We start from the raw sequence: 19821 nt of genomic DNA, 5'->3' as shown, positions 1-19821 counted from the left end.
AAGCCAGAGTTCTCTCCCTTAGGCTCTCGGACCTCGCGGGTGATTAAACATTTAGAAACCATGCCGCGGAATAGGCGAGGAAATGCAAATACTGCAGAAAACGCCGCGTACCTTTCGCTGACAAATAACGGTTTAAAGAAGAATACATATAATTGACGCCAATTTCGTCCAGCGAGGGACATTTTTATTTCCATTTTTGTTGCTGTGACAGTTGCAAATGGAATAGAACTGATATGAAATCTAATAAATATTTGCGCCTCTGTTGTGTTTTTATCAGTAGCAGAAACTACATAAACACAATACGAGTACCATCCAGAAATAAAGGGGAACCGGGACAGCTGTTTTCTCCTGAAAGGCAAACGACGTCTAACTGCTTGAAAAGGAGAGAAAAAAACTTAGACTATACGAAGCAGACTGACAAAAGGAAAATGAAGAGAAAGGCACTCCACAACACACCAAATCCCACAAAGAGCCTAGGCCGTCAGTAATTAACTCAGAAAGCAACCTGTATGATATTTTCGAACGATATAAATGCATGTTTCTTCACGTGATGTTTGGAATTTATTATATTGCACGTTCCGGAGATTTCCTACAAGAAGACATTGTTTCTGCAACCGCATTCACAGGGATGAACATAACCTTGTATTTTGACCGTCTGTGCCACAGTAGGCGCCCACTTTTACAGATTTTATTTACTGCTGCGAGAATAACTCTCAAAGGCAAATTTTCTTAGTGATTTAGCTATAACGCTTTCCTTAAGTTTGGGATGAGTACATACGTAAGAAAGAGTTGTACATCTTTTTTTTTCTAGAGGTTGACAAACCATTCAACGCCAGTGAGCGTACCCGTGCATTCGCTAAGCGCGGATTAACGTAATACTCACTTGCGGTGCGATGTCTGTTCTCGATTCCTTCGCTCTCTGGAAGCAGATAACGGAACAAAAGAGTGTTGTTAGTGCACCACTCTGCAAAATGTTGAGAAGGAGAAGTCAAACGTTCATAGCAGAAGGTTTAATTGTTACCTTCGCGTGCGCATCAGTAGAAAAAACATTGCAACATCAACTATTACAGAGAATTTAGTTAGCACACACTGCGGTCGCCCATAGGCTACAGTGAAGAGCTGATTAACTTCACGACGCCGCTTTGTAGTAGGTAGCGGTGGCAGCATTTCGATGGGGGCCAGGGTATTCGTGTATGTGGATGTTCGCGGAACCCCAGGTGGTAAGAATTATTGCTTAAGCCCTCACTACGGCCGGCCTCAAAATTATATTGTCGTGTGGACGCGTAAAATAACAAAATATTTCTTAATTCATGCTCCTCTTTTACTAATGAAAGCAGGAAATTTCAATATGCGAGCTGACAGTGCGGATAGGTGGAAAGGCTCAGGTTGTGCTACGGTAAGCATATTCTATGCAATTTTTACATAGCTTTTAAGGTCTTCATTACTTCGCAGTGTATAATATGAATTCGGCGCACGTTGTAAGAGTTACAGTGTCTTACGGAATGGTCGCATTTAGTTTTTAGCGGAATGCGCGAATGTGTGTATTGAATGTCCGCACATCAATTGCACAGCACATTGTGTTTTCTTCTTATGAGTAAAATGAACGAAACTATTACAAAGCCAGTGGCGTAGCTAGGTCGTCTGGCACCCGGGGCCCATAGGTCTTCTGTCACCCCCCCCCCCCCGCCCCACTGATGTAGTCGAGGAAGGCGAGGATATGGACAATTTCCGGGTTTCAGCACCAGTACAGCCGCCTTGGGTACCGCGCACGTTCCCCGGGTCCCCCTCTTCTTCGCTTTCTTTCCCAGAGATCGCGAATGCAGCAAATATACACGATGTTTTTCCTGCGCCAAATAACACAGGGTGCTGCACTGATAACGTGTGATAAGCCCATGTGCACATCTTCTGTCAGACTGTAAAGCTTGGCAGCCAATACAAATGCGGCATCGTTGCAAACATGACTCACGTCACAAGTAACAAAAATATCTTTATAATAAAGTTTTAATTAGCAATTTTAGCGGCAATATTGCATTTGCAAAATTGAAGCCCGACATTTATATCTTGCCCTACAACATCTTCACAAAAATCGTCGTAGGTACTATGGCAATCAGTATTTTGTCTGTGGGCAGCCCTGAACGAAAACGAAAATTAAATTGTTTGTCAGTGACGCTGATCTCCCCATCCTATTAGAAGACGCTGCCTGCCTCCCCGCTGTGCGGGCGCCAATGCTATGACAATTACGAGTTCTCTTCATTCTGATCAATAAATCCTTGTTTTCATTTGCTGCTATACGGACACACGTGATTATCCGAGCTGCGGTACCACCGCAAGATTGGGAACAGAATAGAGCACGCTTCGCGTCGATTCTTGGCGTCACCATAAAAAAAAAAAAGGCCGCGATGAAGCCCGTGCCAGCCAAAGCTTGCACTACTGTTGGTCTGCACTCGCAATGGAGAGGATTAAGGGATCAGCGTCACTGGTCCACTATTTCATATTTCTTTCGCTACTGCCATATACTGGGCGCCGCCCGCAGTGCCAAAGTACTGCAGGTTTCAGCACCCAAAACGATTTTGTTTAAGAAGTTTTTGTTGAGTTAATAATATGACTTTGAGTCCTCAATTCTCGAATTGAAGTGCTTCCTCTATAAGTACTAATTACGGGACTATTAAGGATATGGTTATTACTTATCTGCCATATTTTTCGAGCTACCGAGTTCCAAGCAATCACAAAAAGACATAACTTCAGAGAATCTCGATCGGGAAATATCCTTACAAAATTCACCTTTTTTTAAAATAAAATTCTGTGCAGCTGATACAGACACTGTACTTGTGACATGAAGCCACACAACAACAACAGTTTTCTGAAACTTTCGAGGGTAAGAAGGAATGCGTAAAACATAACGGCAGGTTTCGCAGCGGCTTCTAGGAGCGAGCGGGCGAGGGGAAGTAAAAGCGAGCCGGACATCGCGGCGGGCCCGCGACTACAGCCTGTCGAGCCATACGCCGCCAAACTCTGCGGCCAAACCGAGTCTGAAGACGATCCAGAGAATCCCATTCGCGGCTTTTGACGGCCCCACTTATGCAACGTCGCTCTCAACGAACGCTTCGCCGTAAACGCGAGCGCCGGGCGGGCTGGTTGAACGCCCTCTTGCTGCTGTCTTTGTTCGTCTTCGCTGCGCGTTCTGAACCGAAGAGGGACCCAAGAGCCCCAACGCCTTAAGTATAAAGCCCCATGAAAGCGATCCTGCACGCGACAGAGACAAGCGACGCGATGGAGATGGCTTGTCGCGTTCGCTCGTCGCCTACAAGTTGTACCCCATGCGAGCGATGACTTCGAGCGATGTCTCCCCAGTGTTGCCGGTATGAGGGCAGCAATATAAGCGCCGAAACTAGCGTGACGTGTGCTTAATTAACTGAAGTTGATGTGTTTTAGAGTAAAAAGCAGCATAAATTATTTCTGAAAGTCTTGCAGTAGGTTCTTATCCTTGCACGTATAAAAATTCAATCGTTTGCTCGTTCCGTGCGACAATCGGAAGTATTTGAGTTATGTACATCCAGTTCCGGCTTCGCGCTATTGGCTAGTCGCTCATAGCACTTCCGGGCGACGAGCGACGAATTATAGATTTGCAGAACCGAGCGATCGCGCGACAAGACCGAGCGATCTGTTCACGCGACGGCTCGATCCGTCGCTCGAAGCCGTCGCTCGTCGCTGTCGCGAACAAAATCGCGCTCATGGGGTTTAGCCTTTACAACGCCTCACTGTATGTTTAGCGACTCCTGCTCCCAGCATGAACGCACAGCACGAGCGCACCCTACATGAAACGTTCCGCTAAGGCGAGTAGTTTAGCGACCGCTTTGCGAATTAAATTTTTTAGCCCGCACATTCGTGCAATTATTTCGTGGGGTGTTGATAGAGCTGCAGCCGACATTTCTGCGGCGCAACGCATAGGGTGCATGAGCTCGGGTTACTGGATACCGGAACATTCTTTGCAATTTGCGCCCAGTCAAGCCAGCGGAAAGAGGGGCGTCTTCAGGCGTATATGACACCCCCCTCCCCTCCCCCTCCCCTGGCCCCTTGCAGCCGGGGCCCACGGCCCCCCGGCCCCCCCTGTTGCTACGCCACTGTACAAAGCGCACCTGTTTTCTCCTTGAAATGTCAAGTTTCAAGCTTATTTCTTTGCTTATACACAGGTCGTGCAAAATCTGCACGAAGTGTTTAGACCCATAGCCAAAGGCCAGTAAAGGGTCCAATGAGAGAAAAATATATCACCAATATGGCGCAGGAACTTTTATCAGATATCACGTAATTTTTCACTAAGCACATGATTTATGTGTAACCAAAAAGTGTACATAACAATAGAAGAACATGCAGACGCAGTAAATTTGAGGTGTGTTTTATGTAAGTTTCTTTTTCTAGACAAATATACGTACGACAATAGAGATAAACTATGGTATCCTAGAAACATCCAGTCTTTGCTGGTTTACCAAAGAGAATAGGTGGGTAATAAACAGGCGATCACACGAGCAATGTAAGGGGCACATTATGCAAATTGCTGACAACATAACAGCTTGAATATCTAAGCGATGCAAACTTGGATGCAGTGCAATGAATCATAGCATTGAAAGACAAAAAATTGCTGCATGTTGCTGTCCCAGTTCGTTTCAATTCTAATGGTGAACTATTCCATGTTTTTGCTCTTGTTAAATTGTGCTCGTCGCTTTCCCATAAATAATATTTACAGGAGGAAGGTTGAAGTTACCTTGCATAAGGCTTGGCATCTGACGTTTTTGAAAGAGAAATTGACGATTTTTTAAGGCAAATGTCAAGCTTATTTCAACTATCACAATTAAATGAAAATGCACTGACATGGTGTATCCTGTCAAGTCTTAATATTAGTTGAGCGCGTTATGTTGATTACGGGGCTTTTGGAGCTGGCTGACGTTACTACTGGTTTCAGCTCAAAATAGTCTGTTAATCTAGAAAAAAATGTTAATTTTATTTAATATATGTAACACCGCCAGTGCCTCCACTATGTTGTTGTAATAATAAAACGCATGCATTTCTCTCAGCATCTATGTGCACTTATGGCTGACGGCACTTACAAGCTAACTGTGCTGAGATTTTTCTATCTGCCTTTCATTTCATTGCAGCATGAGGGAGATTGCACTTACGTAGTGCGCATGAATGCGTTTAGTGCTCCTAAGAAGTCTATACTTTGGTTTACACTAAAGTGAATGTGTGGCACACATTACGAAAAAATTTGCCTTTTCAATGCTGAAACTCGATCGCCGGCGTGTGGACTTTGTTCGCGAGAATTGTTTCGTGGGACAAGAGCCCACTCCAGGCTCTGTGCTTATAGCTCTTTCTCCAGTCATTTTTTGTAGGAAATAAAAAGAATAAGCTTCTTCAATCTTCTTCAATGAATGACTGAAGAAAGTTCGCTCTAGACGTCCGGTTCCCAGAGCTTGTATGAGAGAGTATGTATCGTTAATATTATGTCAAGTACAGTGAGTGGTTGTCACTGGTTCTTCCTCACGGTTACATTGCACGAACGACTTTCGATCCCGAAGCTATCGGGAAAGTATATATTCGGACATTTTGCTATAGCGTTTCTTGTCAATACTTATTATTTTTTTTTTTGCGGCGCTACGTTACATCACTGTGCTTGAAGAATATATTGGAGCCTTCGCAGCAAAAACATTCCTCACAAAGTAAAAAGAACGAAGATATCTTCCATTGAAAATCGTCAGTTCGGGCAACACTTCTGAAGTTCAATCATAATCAGTTTTCTAAACACTAGAAACTCCGGAAGTGTACAGGATGCGCAGCTTTCTTATAGCGTCATACTTGAAACAGGGCATAAATCGATGCTCCAAGTTGAGAGTACGGACATGGGAAGGGCGGCATTGGAGAACGCATTCCTAAAGCTGCCTGCCGGAACTTGCCCCAAGGTCCGCCAAGCACTGGGTACTTGTCCAGGAGGGCGATCACATTATACAGGGCTCAAAGGGAGTTACTATCCAGGAGAGATCGTACTTGAAGCGGAATAATTAGATGACCCGAATTCCTGGAGACGTCTGACCTTTTCGAGTGCACTGGGAGCAGGAGTTTCCTTCAGGTCCTTTCAAGGAAGCCGGAAGGATTGTTTGACTGCGACACTGAAGAAGGTGCGGCTTTCTAATGCAGGTAAAAGGTTGAAATAACTTTCATAATCGACCTGGTCCTTGCCATTACAACAATCACCGTCATTATAGTTTTGCAAATGTTTAAGTTGTACTTTTCGAAGCTATAAGGCGTTTACGTTGACACCAGCGGTCCGGTTTAACGAGGAATAAAATCTTTTATGTCATGCATCCTCCCTTGTTAGTAGGACTCGTGCATGCTTCTTATATATTCGAGGAGCTTTGGTGCGAGTGTCATGGTTCTGCGCTTAAATGCAGTTTGAGTGCAGTTTATACATGCTAGCTTCTTTCGTTAGGGCTAAGATGCCACTTGAAGATAAACAAAAGGGTTGTTTCACTGTGGTAAGGCGTTTGGTGCGTGAAAGATGAATTTACAAGTACAGTAAAGAAAACGTTTACTTCGAGGCATACCGCTGTTCTTTACTCTACATATTGAATACAATCGACGTCTTCTTAAGTACAGAAGTACAGCGTAGGTAAGATCAACATCAGTGTAACTAAGCCTCATCCGAGATATATATTCACCAATATTGCCACATTTAGCATCGAAAGTTAAGTTCCATATAAACAATACCTTAAACAAACTACTTCGCAATATGCCGCAAGACAGTATGAGGCATAGAAGTTTTGACTAACCCTTGCGCGTTCATGTGAACGAGTCCTTGATGGCCGACTAAAAAGCTCTATAAAACGGTGCAGCTGTGAACGAGGCGCAGAAAATCATTGCCCCCTTCAGAAAACAAGTAGGAAAATGTAACAAGAGCTATAGAGAGCGAGAAACTTATATTAGAATGAAACGATAAGTAGTGCGCAATAAGTAGCTAGATATATATTGCCAAAAGCTTCAGCGGATGTTCCATCAATTATTAGCGCCGATGAAACCATATGGTCGTGGCTAGAAGTCACAAACGCAGAAAAAATAACTGTGTTGCAATAAGGAAGTCTGCTAAAAAACTGTTGTGCAGGTGAACAAAAACTGGAAGAGTGGGAATGGGGAAAATACTTTGCAATAGCACATAACTGGAAGGTTCCGCAGCAGTGCGCCGCTATATTTGTGGCAGCACACTATTTTACACATACAGTTTTCATTTCACGCTGCAATATTTATCCTATACTACAAGTTATAGTTGTAAAAACGGTTGCTCAGGCCCATCGATATTTACAACTACAAGTTTGTCTGCTTTTGCAGCACGCTATTTTCGGCTTTTTGTCTGTTGAGCAACTAAAGATTGAAAACGATTTATACCAGGGTTACTCGAACGAAGGATCTACTTTGTGCGAAGTGGAACGCGAAAACAATGGAAATGGTAAGCGCAGCGGAGCGAAGATAGAAAAGCAGGAAGAAAACATCATGTTCAACTGAACGAAATGGTGATCAGGGTGGGAGAACCAGTCATCGTAGCACCCAAGTGTTCTAAACATTACTCTTCTAAAGCAAGTCGTTGAAGTGTGCTGCTCATTGAGTTTTGTGTGAAGAAATCGTACTATCCATCTGTACTGTACCGCAAATATTTAACTGATCTGTACCTGTTTCTTCACTGCTCGATAATCTAAACGTCTGCTACTTGCAAAACTGTGACTTCTGCTACGCGCAGGATCAAAATGTTGTGTGCAGGTACAAAATTAAAGGTTTGATTTTTTGTGATACCCAACTTTACCCGCAATAGTTTTGGGAACATGATTTCCTTGCGAAAACTAGATTTTATTACTCTCAAAGCATACCTACTCAAATCGTAAGGTGCCGTCCGCAACTTCCGCTCAAGTGACAAACAACTCATTTCCATTTTAGACTTCACGAAAACGTTTCGTGGAAATTTTACTTTTACTTTTTTTTTAATTTTGCTCCCATGGCTTCCGTGATGGGTATCACATATTATTTTGGCTAATATTCATTCCAGACAATAGACTAAACCCTTTGCTTCCGGTTAATGGTAGTATTTTCGGAAAAGTGTCGTTGACTTCTAAAGATACTTCATCTCTTCATACGTAAATATAACGCAATCTCCATGATATCGAACATGTTTCCGTGCTAGAAAGCAGCATATGTGCGCATAAGCTTTTTCCGAGCAATTATAACTGCTAAAACGTTCCCCACAAGGGCATCCGCTGGCAGCCTGCACATACTGACAGTTTATCTGAAGGTGACAAAAAAAGCAAGAAAATCCCCAAAACAAGTGCACGGCGCCGAAATGACACCCATCAACTGTTACATATACGTATAGCGGAAAAGAAACTTTGCATGTTAAAAAAAGAAATTTCGCGAACACCTTCGTACAGGGGAAGTAGAAGGCTTGCAAATATCCTGCCGAGGAGTCCTCCGTTTGCCCGCTCTCTCTACCTGCAAGAGGTTGAACTCTTTTCTGCTGGTGAAAGGCCGAATACCGCCGGCCACATTGATATAGGGCTCGGCTGTGTTCACTATATGCTGCGAGAACACTCGTGCACCCAATTGCGAGCATATGGAGACTGCACAAACAGGAACTACGGCCCCCGGTGGGTAAATCTAATATCAGTGACCTCAGACTGCCAGAATCTCAGCAGCCGGGTCGCAGAAGCCAGACGCAATATCTGCGCCAGAGAACCATACAAGACAGAACTACAGAGGGCAATGATGGTATATCCTCCGCAAAAGCTATTGTACTCAGAATATGTTCACGTGAGGGCAGAATTGACGTCTTACTGCAAGGGACTGTAGCTTAGGTGCTACGCGTGACAACAAGAGCCCATGGAGGTACGAATTTTCTTGCACAAAGGTACGAGCGCACTGCGAGGCACGGGCGAAATCTGCGCAAGATTACAAAACGCGCAACACCAGTGAGCCTAGAATATCAGCGCCAAAGTTGCAGCGCAGTAAAAGGTTCGAGGAGAGGAGGATGGGGAGGGATAGCTAAGTATCTGAAGAACGAAAGAACCATTGTCTAGAGCGCGGCCATGCATAACTATTTCAAGGCCAGTACTTACAGCTCACGAGAGAGGGGAAGGCGATGCAGATAGTGCCCTTGTGCAAAGGAGCTTAAACTTCTATGGGCCGCGGTAGTAGCGGATTGCGTCTTGCGCAGCAGAGCCATCCGTAATGCATGCACGCGTTGGCGTTCTTATTTTCTTCTCGAGTTCGTGATTGCATTGCGCCCAAAGCGAGATCTAGGAGACTTGCATTTCGAGCTGATTTCCGTGTTCTTTCAGCCATTGTTGGGAGAGAAGCGAACACTTCGGCGGCCCCCAGCGATGAATGGGCCGAAGGGCTTTTCTAAGTCTAGGCATTTCATCACATACGAGTGCGCTCTGGGCAGTGCATAAAAGGGGGCTAACGTTGAGAGCGGATGCTTCGGCTGCAACTTCGAATACGATAAACAAAAAATTCCTGCCGTCGTGGAAGGTGCACGCCTGCTGAAGTTACGTCGTGGCATAGCGCAGGGATCAAAGAGGATTCCATTTTATTTCATATAGTCACTAAGCGGGAGATCAAAAGGAGGATACCATCGAAAAAGTATGCCAGATGAGAGCGATAGTTTTGAAGTCTTGTCGAAGAAAAGGACAGCGCATTGGTGCTGTGTAACGAGCCAGTGTTCTTGCTACGTTATTTAAGGAGACACGCACTTGTACGTAATAAAGAAGAACGTTTCCATTGTGATTATTTGTGACGCAGTCCGTGGCGTTTTAAGTCCGTTGCTTAGGCACCCGTCCACGCGTTTTTACTTCAACTATGTACTGCCTTTTGTATGCACCACCAGAATTGAAGCTGAGCGCAGGTTCATATATACATAAAGTTAAATCTAGTTACCATCTATATATAAGCATTTATGTGCGTTTCTGACTGCATCACTGTCAGGCGTTCTGCCTAACATTTGTATGGTATGCTGTGTGTGTGTGGTCTGTCTCTCTGTCTGTATACCCGCCGTGGTTGCTCAGTGGCTATGGTGTTGGGCTGCTGAGCACGATGTCGCGGGATCGAATCCCGGCCTTGGCGGCCGCATTTCCATGGAGGCGAAATGCAAAAACACCCGTGTACTTAAATTTAGGTGCACGTTAAAGATCCCCAGGCGGTCGAAATTTCCGGAGTCCTCCACTACGACGTGCCTCATAATCAGAACTGTTTAAGGCTATTAGCGCAGCTCAGGACGAGCAAAAAAGGAAAGAGGTAGGGTAGGGTGTTTTGTGTGCAGTGTTCACCGGCTGACCTTGAGACTGAGGTTGCCTCGGTTATGCCAATAATCCAAGAATGCCTTGCGCCCCTCGACGTTACCTACGAACTCCCACAGGATCATAAGATCCGGTTTTTGGATTTGCGCTTATCTTGTTCTGATATTAATACGTGTTGGTACTATGAACCTCGTGCTAACAAACCACTTCTTCCGTTCCATTCCGCCCATTCTAAGTTGGTGAAGAGAGGCATTGCTAACCTTTGCCTTAATAATGCTCTGAAAAAGTCGTGCCACCATAGTGTTTCGTCTAGCTTTGCCTCTCAGTGCGAACGGCTTTCGCAGGCTGGTTATCCCGTGTCCCTACAAGTGTCAATAGCAGAACGAATTCTTAGACAGTGTAGAAAAGACAACCAGCACGCAGATAATCCTGTAACTACTCGGGGTAGGACTAGCGTCATCCCTTATATTCACACCGTCTCACATATTCTTAAGAAAATCGCCCAGCGAGTGAATGTTCGTGTAGTATTTTCTGCCCCCAATAAGCTCATGAGGATTTGCAAACTCACTAATCCGAATAAGGTAGCTCCTCTTTCCTGCGACAAGAACCACAAAAATAAGTTTGTTAATTGCGCACATTGTGTTGTTTATTCTTTTCCACTCAAGTGCGGAAAACGTTACGTAGGTCAAACTGGCCGATGCCTGAATGACAGGCTGCGCGAGCATGGTTACAATGCCAGGAATTGTATTACAGCTGGGGGGTTTCTCGCGCAGCACTGCAAAACGTGTGGTTGCGAACCTGTCTTAGAGGAATGCGTCATTCTTGGTCGCAGTCGTAATCAGCTCACAAGAGAGATCATCGAAGCAAAGGCTATCAATGGTCTGGGCCATGCATGTGTAAGCTCATTCTCATTATCATTATCAAGAAATGAATTGGTGTATCTCCGACTGCAGCCACAGGCTGTATGAATGTGTTGCCACTTGGTTGCTATCGGTTTTCTTGCTTGGTTTTCTTTGTTGATGTCACATGGTTTGCGAATGTCTAAGTAGTCTTGTGTCACGAAATAAACCTCAGTTGGAAGTTAGCGCTCACCCTGTTTTCCGCTCCCTTTGATTACCCCTACCTCTTTCCTTTTTTGCTCGTCCTGAGCTGCGCTAATAGCCTTAAACAGTTATGACATACCAACTCGCCCAAACTGCCACGCTTTTGACTCATAATCAGAAAGTGGTTTCGGCACGTAAAACGCAATAATTTTTTTTCTCTGTCTGTATATCGGTCTGTCTGTGCATGCGCATAAGTGTGTTTAATTTTTCTTATTATTTTCGATGGCAATATTTATGGCAGCACTTACCTTCTACTTTCTGCTAATTTTCGCAGTTTTGTTCTTTTTTTCTTTCGTCACATACTACCTGTTTGCTTTCACTATTTGGCATTCGCTGTCTGTAGTGTATTGCTAGTTTAAGTGTTTCGTCACTATCTGAACTCAGGTACTAAGTTGCAATAGAGAGCCGTGTGACCTCTTTAAAGGGCCACACGCAGTCAAGACGCCACCAATTCACTTTTGTCTAACCTTTATGGCAGCATTGTACTCCACCAAGGACCCCAGCAAATTTTAATTACTTTACGATAATAATAGAGTAATTCAACAGAGGGGTTCAAAAGCGCAATTTTATAGGGGTAACGAGATTAATCATTTAGCTACATCACGTGAAAAGGACGGCCGTTATTTTGGTAATGCTGTTCATCTCAGCATTAGTCGCCGGATAGCATTATAATTTAGTCTTAATGTCGGTATGCCGTTGACTCTTTAGAGGCTAGGTGGCTTCCTTTCAAAATGCTGTAATAGCTATTAGGTAGGATTCCACTCTATAATATGTCACGAGGTGTGATCCATATAATGTTCCTTTGTGTGAATTCACGCCGTCGTACTTAATGTCCCATTGGTATCTCCTTTCCATGAGACTAAACGGGCTGCTTCTTTGATTTAGCTACAAACACATTTGATAAAAATGAGCACAATAAATGTTGGGCGTTGATTAAAACTTGATTCTACGGATAAAACCTTCGCATAGTGCGAATTTGGAAATTAACAAATATTGCACCAATGTGAGCTAGTGTAAGAAATACGTCGTTGTATGTCATACGGGACAAACCTTTAATGCATGAGATAATCTGAGGCTAATAGCAGTATGTTGCATCTAAAGGGCCAGAGGAACGCGGCCAGGATGCATGCTCTTTCGTTTGGCGTTCGAGGCAAGCCGGGTGAGGCGAGGGAGGAGGGGCGTTCTTTTCCGGCGGCTGCTACGGTGCCTCGACATACCCCTCGCCCACCGCTACGTTAAGAGTGAAGGCAACAGCGGCGTCTACTGCGGCGTTGGCCACGCGAATCGTGGTCACCGTAATGGTAAAAACATGGTTAGACGAAAAAGGAATATATGTGCCATGGACAGTAAACTGCTTACTTTGTAAAAAGCCAGAGACCATTGAACACGTTTTCATCGATTGCTGGGACCCAACATTTCATTGGGATATCTTACAACGTACACTTAAAAAAGAACTACCGATTACACCTCTTGGTATTCGATATTTGCCAACCGATAACGAAGGAGGAGTTCCGTACGATATGTTTATGCTCCTTGGCCTCCACAGTCTGTGGAAAACGAGAATGGCAGTGCGACACTCGGATGTCGATACACGTCCGGCGAGAATAAACTTCATCGAAAGTGTCGCGTATATTCGGGAAATATATCGTGCCCAGAGTGAGCCTCCCGAGTGGGTGGCTATTCTTGATGAACTGATCAAGCTGAAGCGATTTTAATATATAATGTTAGCCAAAGTGTGGTTGACATGTTTTAGCATTTGAATGTGTTCTTGGTTTGTGCTGCAAACAGGCAATAAAGAAAAAAAAAAGACATGGTGCCGGCGCTCGTGTGTCTTGAAAGAGGTCTGCGACGTGGTAATCATCACAGATTCGTGCAGAGCCTGTGAGCGCTACCTGATGGGCCAGGTATCACCTTTAGCCTACCGCATTTTAAAGATAGCCGTGAAGAATCGGACCCCTCACCTAAACGCATCATTTGGACTCCGGGCCACCAGGCCCTTAGAGGTAACGAGGCTGCGGAGGCGGCCGCCCGAGCGCTTACCCACCGGGAACCTAAACCCGACTGTTCCGGCTCAGAGATTAGACAACTGGTTCAGGGAAATTATGGCAGACTGTTGCGAACTTCATCGGCTTTTTCCGGTCCCTGCTAAGGGCTTGAGCAAGGCCGATGAACGCACCTTGGGTCACCTGCAAATCAACACCCTGTTGTGTCCTGCAATAGTGAAACATTTTGACTCGAAAGTTGATGGGTGATGCCCTCACTGTGGGGAAGTCTCCAATAACTTTCACATGGTGTGGGCATGTCAGATGAATCCTTTCCTTCTCCCTGACTCTTCCCCCAGTAGAGAGACATAGGAGGCAGCGCTACTCAATTGCTTGGCACTGGAGTCTCAAAGGGCTCTAGTCCAACGGGCGCGGGTAGCAGCTTCGTCCAGTGGGGCCCCATACTAAGGACTCCACCTAAGTAAAGGGCCATTTTTGGCCTGCAAACTCTCCCTTTATTGGATAAAATTTTTTATCATCATCATCATCATCATCTGTGACGTGGCCAAAGTGCGCGCCCGCGCGGGCCTCACTTCAAAGCAATCTGCGATGTTTGCTGAGTGCGCGTAGTGCCGGTAGCTTTGTGTGCGCTGTGCTTTCTACGCTTCGTACGCGTTCAAGCGAGAGATGCACTTGGCTCGCGGCTGCTGCCGCGATTCCTAACTGCAGCGTTTTCACAGTTTCCGCTGTCATAGAGCGATGTGTGTTCATGTTTACCGGTGCGCGTGCGACAGCGTGCTGGTTAATTTAGTTAAAACACGTTGACGGGCTAGTTGGTTTGAATCAATGATAGAATGTGCAAGCGCAACTGAAGAAGGACGTAGAAAGAAGCAGACACACAAAGACAGCGCGGTCTCCGTGTGTCTGTTTCTTTATACGTCCTCCATGAGTCAAGCTTACCCATTATATCATTTTTAATTTAGTTAGTAAGCTAATGTTTACGAGTTTATACGGCTGATAAAGCTACTATCTTTACTTGGTAGAGCTATCTACTAATTTGCTATCGCAATCGGTGCTTCGCCTTCTCGGCTGAACTCCGAATTTTTTAACCATTCTCTACTATGCAAACTTTATTTTATTACAGCCCTATTAAAACGCATGTGAAACCACCTGCCTCTTGACCAATCTCCCGTAGTCGATAAGAGCCAGTATTTGAACATAGGAGCAAGAACAAGAGATCGCGCCAGGACACCGGGCCCGATCGCCTCCTTTAACCGCCGCCGTTCGCAATAGACAGTTATAGTTTAGCGTTTGCAACCGAACGTAAAAGCATTACGTACGTGAAGAAATAGCGTCGTCCTCACTGCACGTGCTCGGAACGTTATTGGGTTTCTGCAGTTTACGCGCGCCATGATAACGTACTTTATTTGGCTAGTTTAATGTCCGTAATGCTTACGGACGCTAAGAAATAGCGTTGTCGAACATGGCGGTACCCATGGCACCCGCTTCAGCGTGAATACTCGTGACGGCTACGATCTCACTCGCGTTGCTCGCCAGGAACTGTTGTAATGAGCTTTCGCTTTCTCTAAATTCACCTGAAAGGTTAGTTATGAACGCATAGCACGCCCATTTTCTGAGATCGTTCGGCGATTCTGGCGCCCGCACGCCTAACGAGACGCGTCCACATAGCAACAGCAGGACGGTTGCTAATCGACCTTCTTGGCTTGGATACATACGTTTGATACGAGACACCAGACGGCGCCCTGTTTTATAACGATTTCTTTACGTTTGTGTTTCCGTAAACTAAAAGACTTGAAAGGACACGCACCGTAATGTCCTGCAAAGGTGCTTACGTTTAACGTACGTAATACGGCAATCGCTATTCTAAAACTGTCTGATAATAGCAAACGGTCCGCATCTTCCGGCCACCTACGGAAGCTATTTCAGGGAACCTTGGCTGTCGTTCTCAGCTAGCTTGCATTTAACTTCCCTATACTTGCTGCCTTTTAATGTTGCAGAATTGAATACATTTCCTTGACTTCAATCAGCGGATTATCTCGCGCTTAGTTTTGCCAGAAAGTACAATGTGCATACCTTCGCACGTCAGTGTAACGACCAGTAAACTAGCACTGAAGTTACGATAACGCGTGCCTCCCTGGCTGCAGGCTTGCCGCGAGCAGGTAACACATCTACGCTCACCGAGAGAAACTTCTCCAGTCTATACCTTCATGGGCAGAGGACTGGTGGCAATGAAGCTGCCGACTCGCATGCACAGTCTCATCATAACCGCAGACTTCGCATAAGCTTGCGCTGAAGTCTTGTAAAAGGTTTCTGCCGAGCAGAGCAGCAAGCACTTCGAGCTTTTGCCCTGCTCCTTCCAGTCTGCAATCATGCCGGTTAGCGGCATAAGAGTCGACATTCCGCCAGACGACTGGAGTTGTATATGGCGCGGCTGACTTACCGAACACAGCCCAAACTTCGTTGACGCCGGCGAGTTGGTTAGGCAGTAACTAAAGCAGTGGGCGGAAGTGTGGAGCCATAGTGGGCGTACCTTTTGTATTAGCGCCCGCTGCGATCAAGGAGCCAACGAGCGAGGGTGGGTCGCGAAGTTGCCGCGGAGTGGTGGTTCCGCTGCTTAAGTAGTTGCTCTTCAGTGCCGCCTATAGACAGAGACTGACGTGCGAGGCGGGTGTGCTCTGCCAACTTCTTCGCCAGCGTTCTTCCGTCGTTAAGCGTCGTTTCCTCTGAGAAAAACAATAAAGATAGTCTACGACAGACAGGAAAACGGAAGCCGCGCATGTAGCGGAAGCCATATTTCTACGACGAAGGTAGAAACCTACCAGAGAGAAGGGAGAGAATGAGAACGCACATAACGGTCTGTGTGTGTCGTGGTCTGTGTCTGTGTGCGTGTGTGTGTGTGTGTGTGTGTGTGTGTGTGTGTGTGTGTGTGTGTGTGTGTGTGCGTGTGTGTGTGTGTGTGTGTGTGTATATATCTGTGAAAACGCCGCCACACAGCGGCGTTTTCCGGCATGTACGGGCGTTTGCTGGCACACAGTGATTTTGTATTGTGTCTTCCGGTTTCTCCGATAACTTCTGCAGTGTGTTCAACGTAATTTCATTCTGTAGTAGTCGTTTACGCGTTTCCTTTAGCGTTTCCTGCTATTTCTGTTTTGCTTGCATTAGCTTTCAGTGCTCTTCCTATCACATCTGCTTCGAGACACGCCTGTGGAGAGGTTGAGGTTGTTGGGCTGCGTTGAATTCCGTTATTTGCTTATCGCTTGCGATAAGGTAAGGACAATAATGTAGCAAGTGTCCTACATGCGATGATAACGCTTCGCCAAGTGCGTTCGCCCATACCATGCACTAAAGACCTTTCTGAGCAACTGGAATCATATATCGCACAAATCACACCTGCGCAGTTGCTCAAACATGGACTATACGTGCACTAACGCCTCGTTCGGTCCTAACGCTTTGATACTGACCTATAGTTCTATTAGCGAAAGGATTGCAGATGAAATGGAGAGCAATAACGCTCGTTATGCCCGAGCCTTTGGTGCACGGCGAATAGCACTAGGTGTTTGAAATTAACCCGGATTCTTCTACTACCGCGTTCCTCGTAACCCGCCCATTTTCTTAAGGTTCTTAAACTCATAAAAGGACTTTTTTATTCAATAATATAGTGCAGCCGATAGTCGCTAACTCTATATGCCCAACGTTCTTTCATGATCGTAATCATCATTCCCCTACCGTCTTCATGTGTTGTACAGGATGAGGCCTGACAAGATAGTTCGACTATTATTGTTAATAAATGTGAGCGATATCCAACTGTTTCCTGCCAGTGCCATCAAATTTATTTTATGACACCCTGCATTTGTTGCTGCCCATGCACGGTGCTCCTTTTCTTTCCCTGGCACTTTTTCTGTTGCGCTAAAGGATCGCGATTTGTCAGCTCAAGTTATATTTCAAAATTTAGCTTAAATTTGTGTTCTTCGTATCTTCAGTAGAACGCCCTCTAGACGCTCATCGGGCGTGTCCTAATTCTCGCCAGCGTCGGAGACAGTCTACGTAGACAGCTAAGGTGACAGCCGAGATAGCTTCGAGCCTAAGTAGTGGAATGCGTCTTGGACCGCCTGGAAGACGCCTCGGCGACGTGATGCCACCTGATGGTCACGAAAGAAATACTGTAAATTATATCTCTATTTGAAATCTTTACATCTGCGAACATATGAAGAACATGAGTGGGTTACATTAAATGCTTAGAAAAGCGTAACTATGTTCTCGTGTTCTCGGACGACAGTCACGTCGAGTTGCCAGGCCTGCTGCTGAACCGGCGTATGGTTTTGTGAGGAAATTCACGTTCATCGTTTGGACTTCAATGCCGTCTTCTTTTATGTCTTAGCCATAATGAGAACGAGGCTTATCGTTACCGCTGTCCGATTAGACGTCAGTTTTGCTGTCTAGTGCGAGTGCTGAAATGCTGCCTATATTGACTGGACAGAGTCAATGTTAGTTTTTTTGTCTTCTTTTTAAAGCAGAGCAGCTTCTAACCCCTAACACAAAAGAATCGGTGCTGTTTCGGCGATGAGAATACGCCCTGCTGTGATGCTGTCAGAAATTTGAGACTTTTTAGCAAAGCCTATGTCAAGCGAACGACGGCTAGAGCAGGTGTGGCCGCCTTTTGTCGTGTCCGTATTCGCCCACGTCGAAACAAATGAAGGTTAGCAGAATATATACAACTGAGCTTCCAGAATTTCGCGCATTAGTGTGGCATCACAAAAGCGGCCATTCGCCTTATAGTATTTACCTGCCTGACATAATTTCCCAGGAGATTCCTCGTACGTCAGCTAGAAACGCGTTGCATTCTCCCCATCCGTAATCCGAGCCGCTCTCCTAATAGAAAGGCTAATGAAAGCAAGCCCAACTATAAGCAGGAGAGATGACTGCGACATCGATAGAAGAGATCCGTTGATGTCGGCAACGCTCCTCTTTAATCATCAGTCGCTTCACACAGCGAATATGTTTGCATTAGCGTCAAGGAATTATCCCATGAAAGAGAAGTAATTAGTTTCGCACTGCCATTGGAGCCGATTGGAAAAATGGGTTTCTGACGGTGCTCCTATCCCAGCATGCTCCGCACTCTCCACATGTCAGAGCAGCTCGCATCCTAATAATTTGTGGAGAGCTCGTGAATATTCATTGTATCGCGCGGGTCGTGTTCGCTCACTGCTCTTAATGCAAACTTTTTTCCCCTTAGGATGTGCGAGATCAGTGCACGTAAATTTTGCGCCAGCGGCTACAAGCGAACCGCATGCAAAGGTTGTGTCATGTCACTGACACTGCATGAGATAAGCTGGCATCGACCTGAACTTTAGGATCCGAACCGCCTTACTGAACTCAACTTCTAAATATTGCGGGCACTTTTCACGTTGACTGTTGCTTAATGACGCACTGTCGAAATGAATTTTATAATAGCACAGGGATTAATCAGATACAAATGATTTTGCATTTGAAATGCAAAAAAAAAGTCGCATTCAGTCATATCCATGGAAATTTCTATGTAGGACAGTTTATTTGACATGTCATTATACGGTTAAGAAAATCGGCATTTGGTACACTTGCGCATTCATTCAGTTGCAATTTGCAGCGCACCTTTCATTATATATGTATTTTGTCACACAGAAAAGGCTTCGTTTTTTTTTTCACGAACTGGTCGGTGAGGAGTAGCGGTCGGCGTTGATGAACTCACTGATGCTTACTTGCCTTAAGCTTTATTGCAATAGCAATGGCAAGTTTCTTCTATATATATATATATATATATATATATATATATATATATATATATATATATATATATATATATATATATATATATATATATACACTTTGTTTGAATACTCCGAAGGCCGCAATCGAACAAGGGATATCTTGCACAGAAGCCCGACATTCTAACCATTGGGGCACAAGCGCTTGCCTCAGCTGGCCTGGAATAGAAAACTACTTAGAATTTCCTTTGCGCGAAAGTTTTGTAGCTGCGCGGTCGCTGTTCTTTCTATCTAGCACGCATGTCATCCAAGTTGGCATACGTACTGCATTGCGCCTGGATGTGGCAACCGCATTTTGTGGGACACCATTCAAGAAGACGTTGTTTTTGTTGTATTTGCCCATCCAACTCATGGCTAATAAGAAGTATGGGGGAATTCGCCGAAAAAGTGTCGAAATATTGCAAGATATAGCCGCAAATAAACTTTAAGGGCTGTTATAGGCTAAGTTCTGTTGAAAGGTTAAACTACACGTTGAATGGAACCAAGAATAGTAGGAAGAATGAACAACCATTATCGGAAAAGCACAAATAAAAAGACCAAATATAGAAATTTAACAAGGCTATGCCGCAAGGACATTCATGGACTGTGGGGC

At 45.1% G+C, this 19821-nt stretch overlaps 1 protein-coding gene across 1 annotated transcript in view; it reads right to left on the bottom strand.

Annotated features, from left to right (window-relative positions):
* The window catches only part of LOC142581959 (uncharacterized), a 52335-nt gene that overhangs the window by 13832 nt on the left and 18682 nt on the right, over positions 1 to 19821 (bottom strand). Inside the window, exon 2 of the mRNA XM_075691393.1 lies at positions 884 to 919. Coding sequence (XP_075547508.1) covers positions 884 to 919 — 36 coding nt within the window. The remainder of the gene's footprint in view (positions 1 to 883; positions 920 to 19821) is intronic.

Source organism: Dermacentor variabilis, chromosome 5 (assembly GCF_050947875.1).
Source record: "Dermacentor variabilis isolate Ectoservices chromosome 5, ASM5094787v1, whole genome shotgun sequence".
Taxonomy (NCBI): Eukaryota; Metazoa; Arthropoda; class Arachnida; order Ixodida; family Ixodidae; genus Dermacentor; species Dermacentor variabilis.
This window is presented reverse-complemented; position numbering and strand designations above follow the sequence as displayed.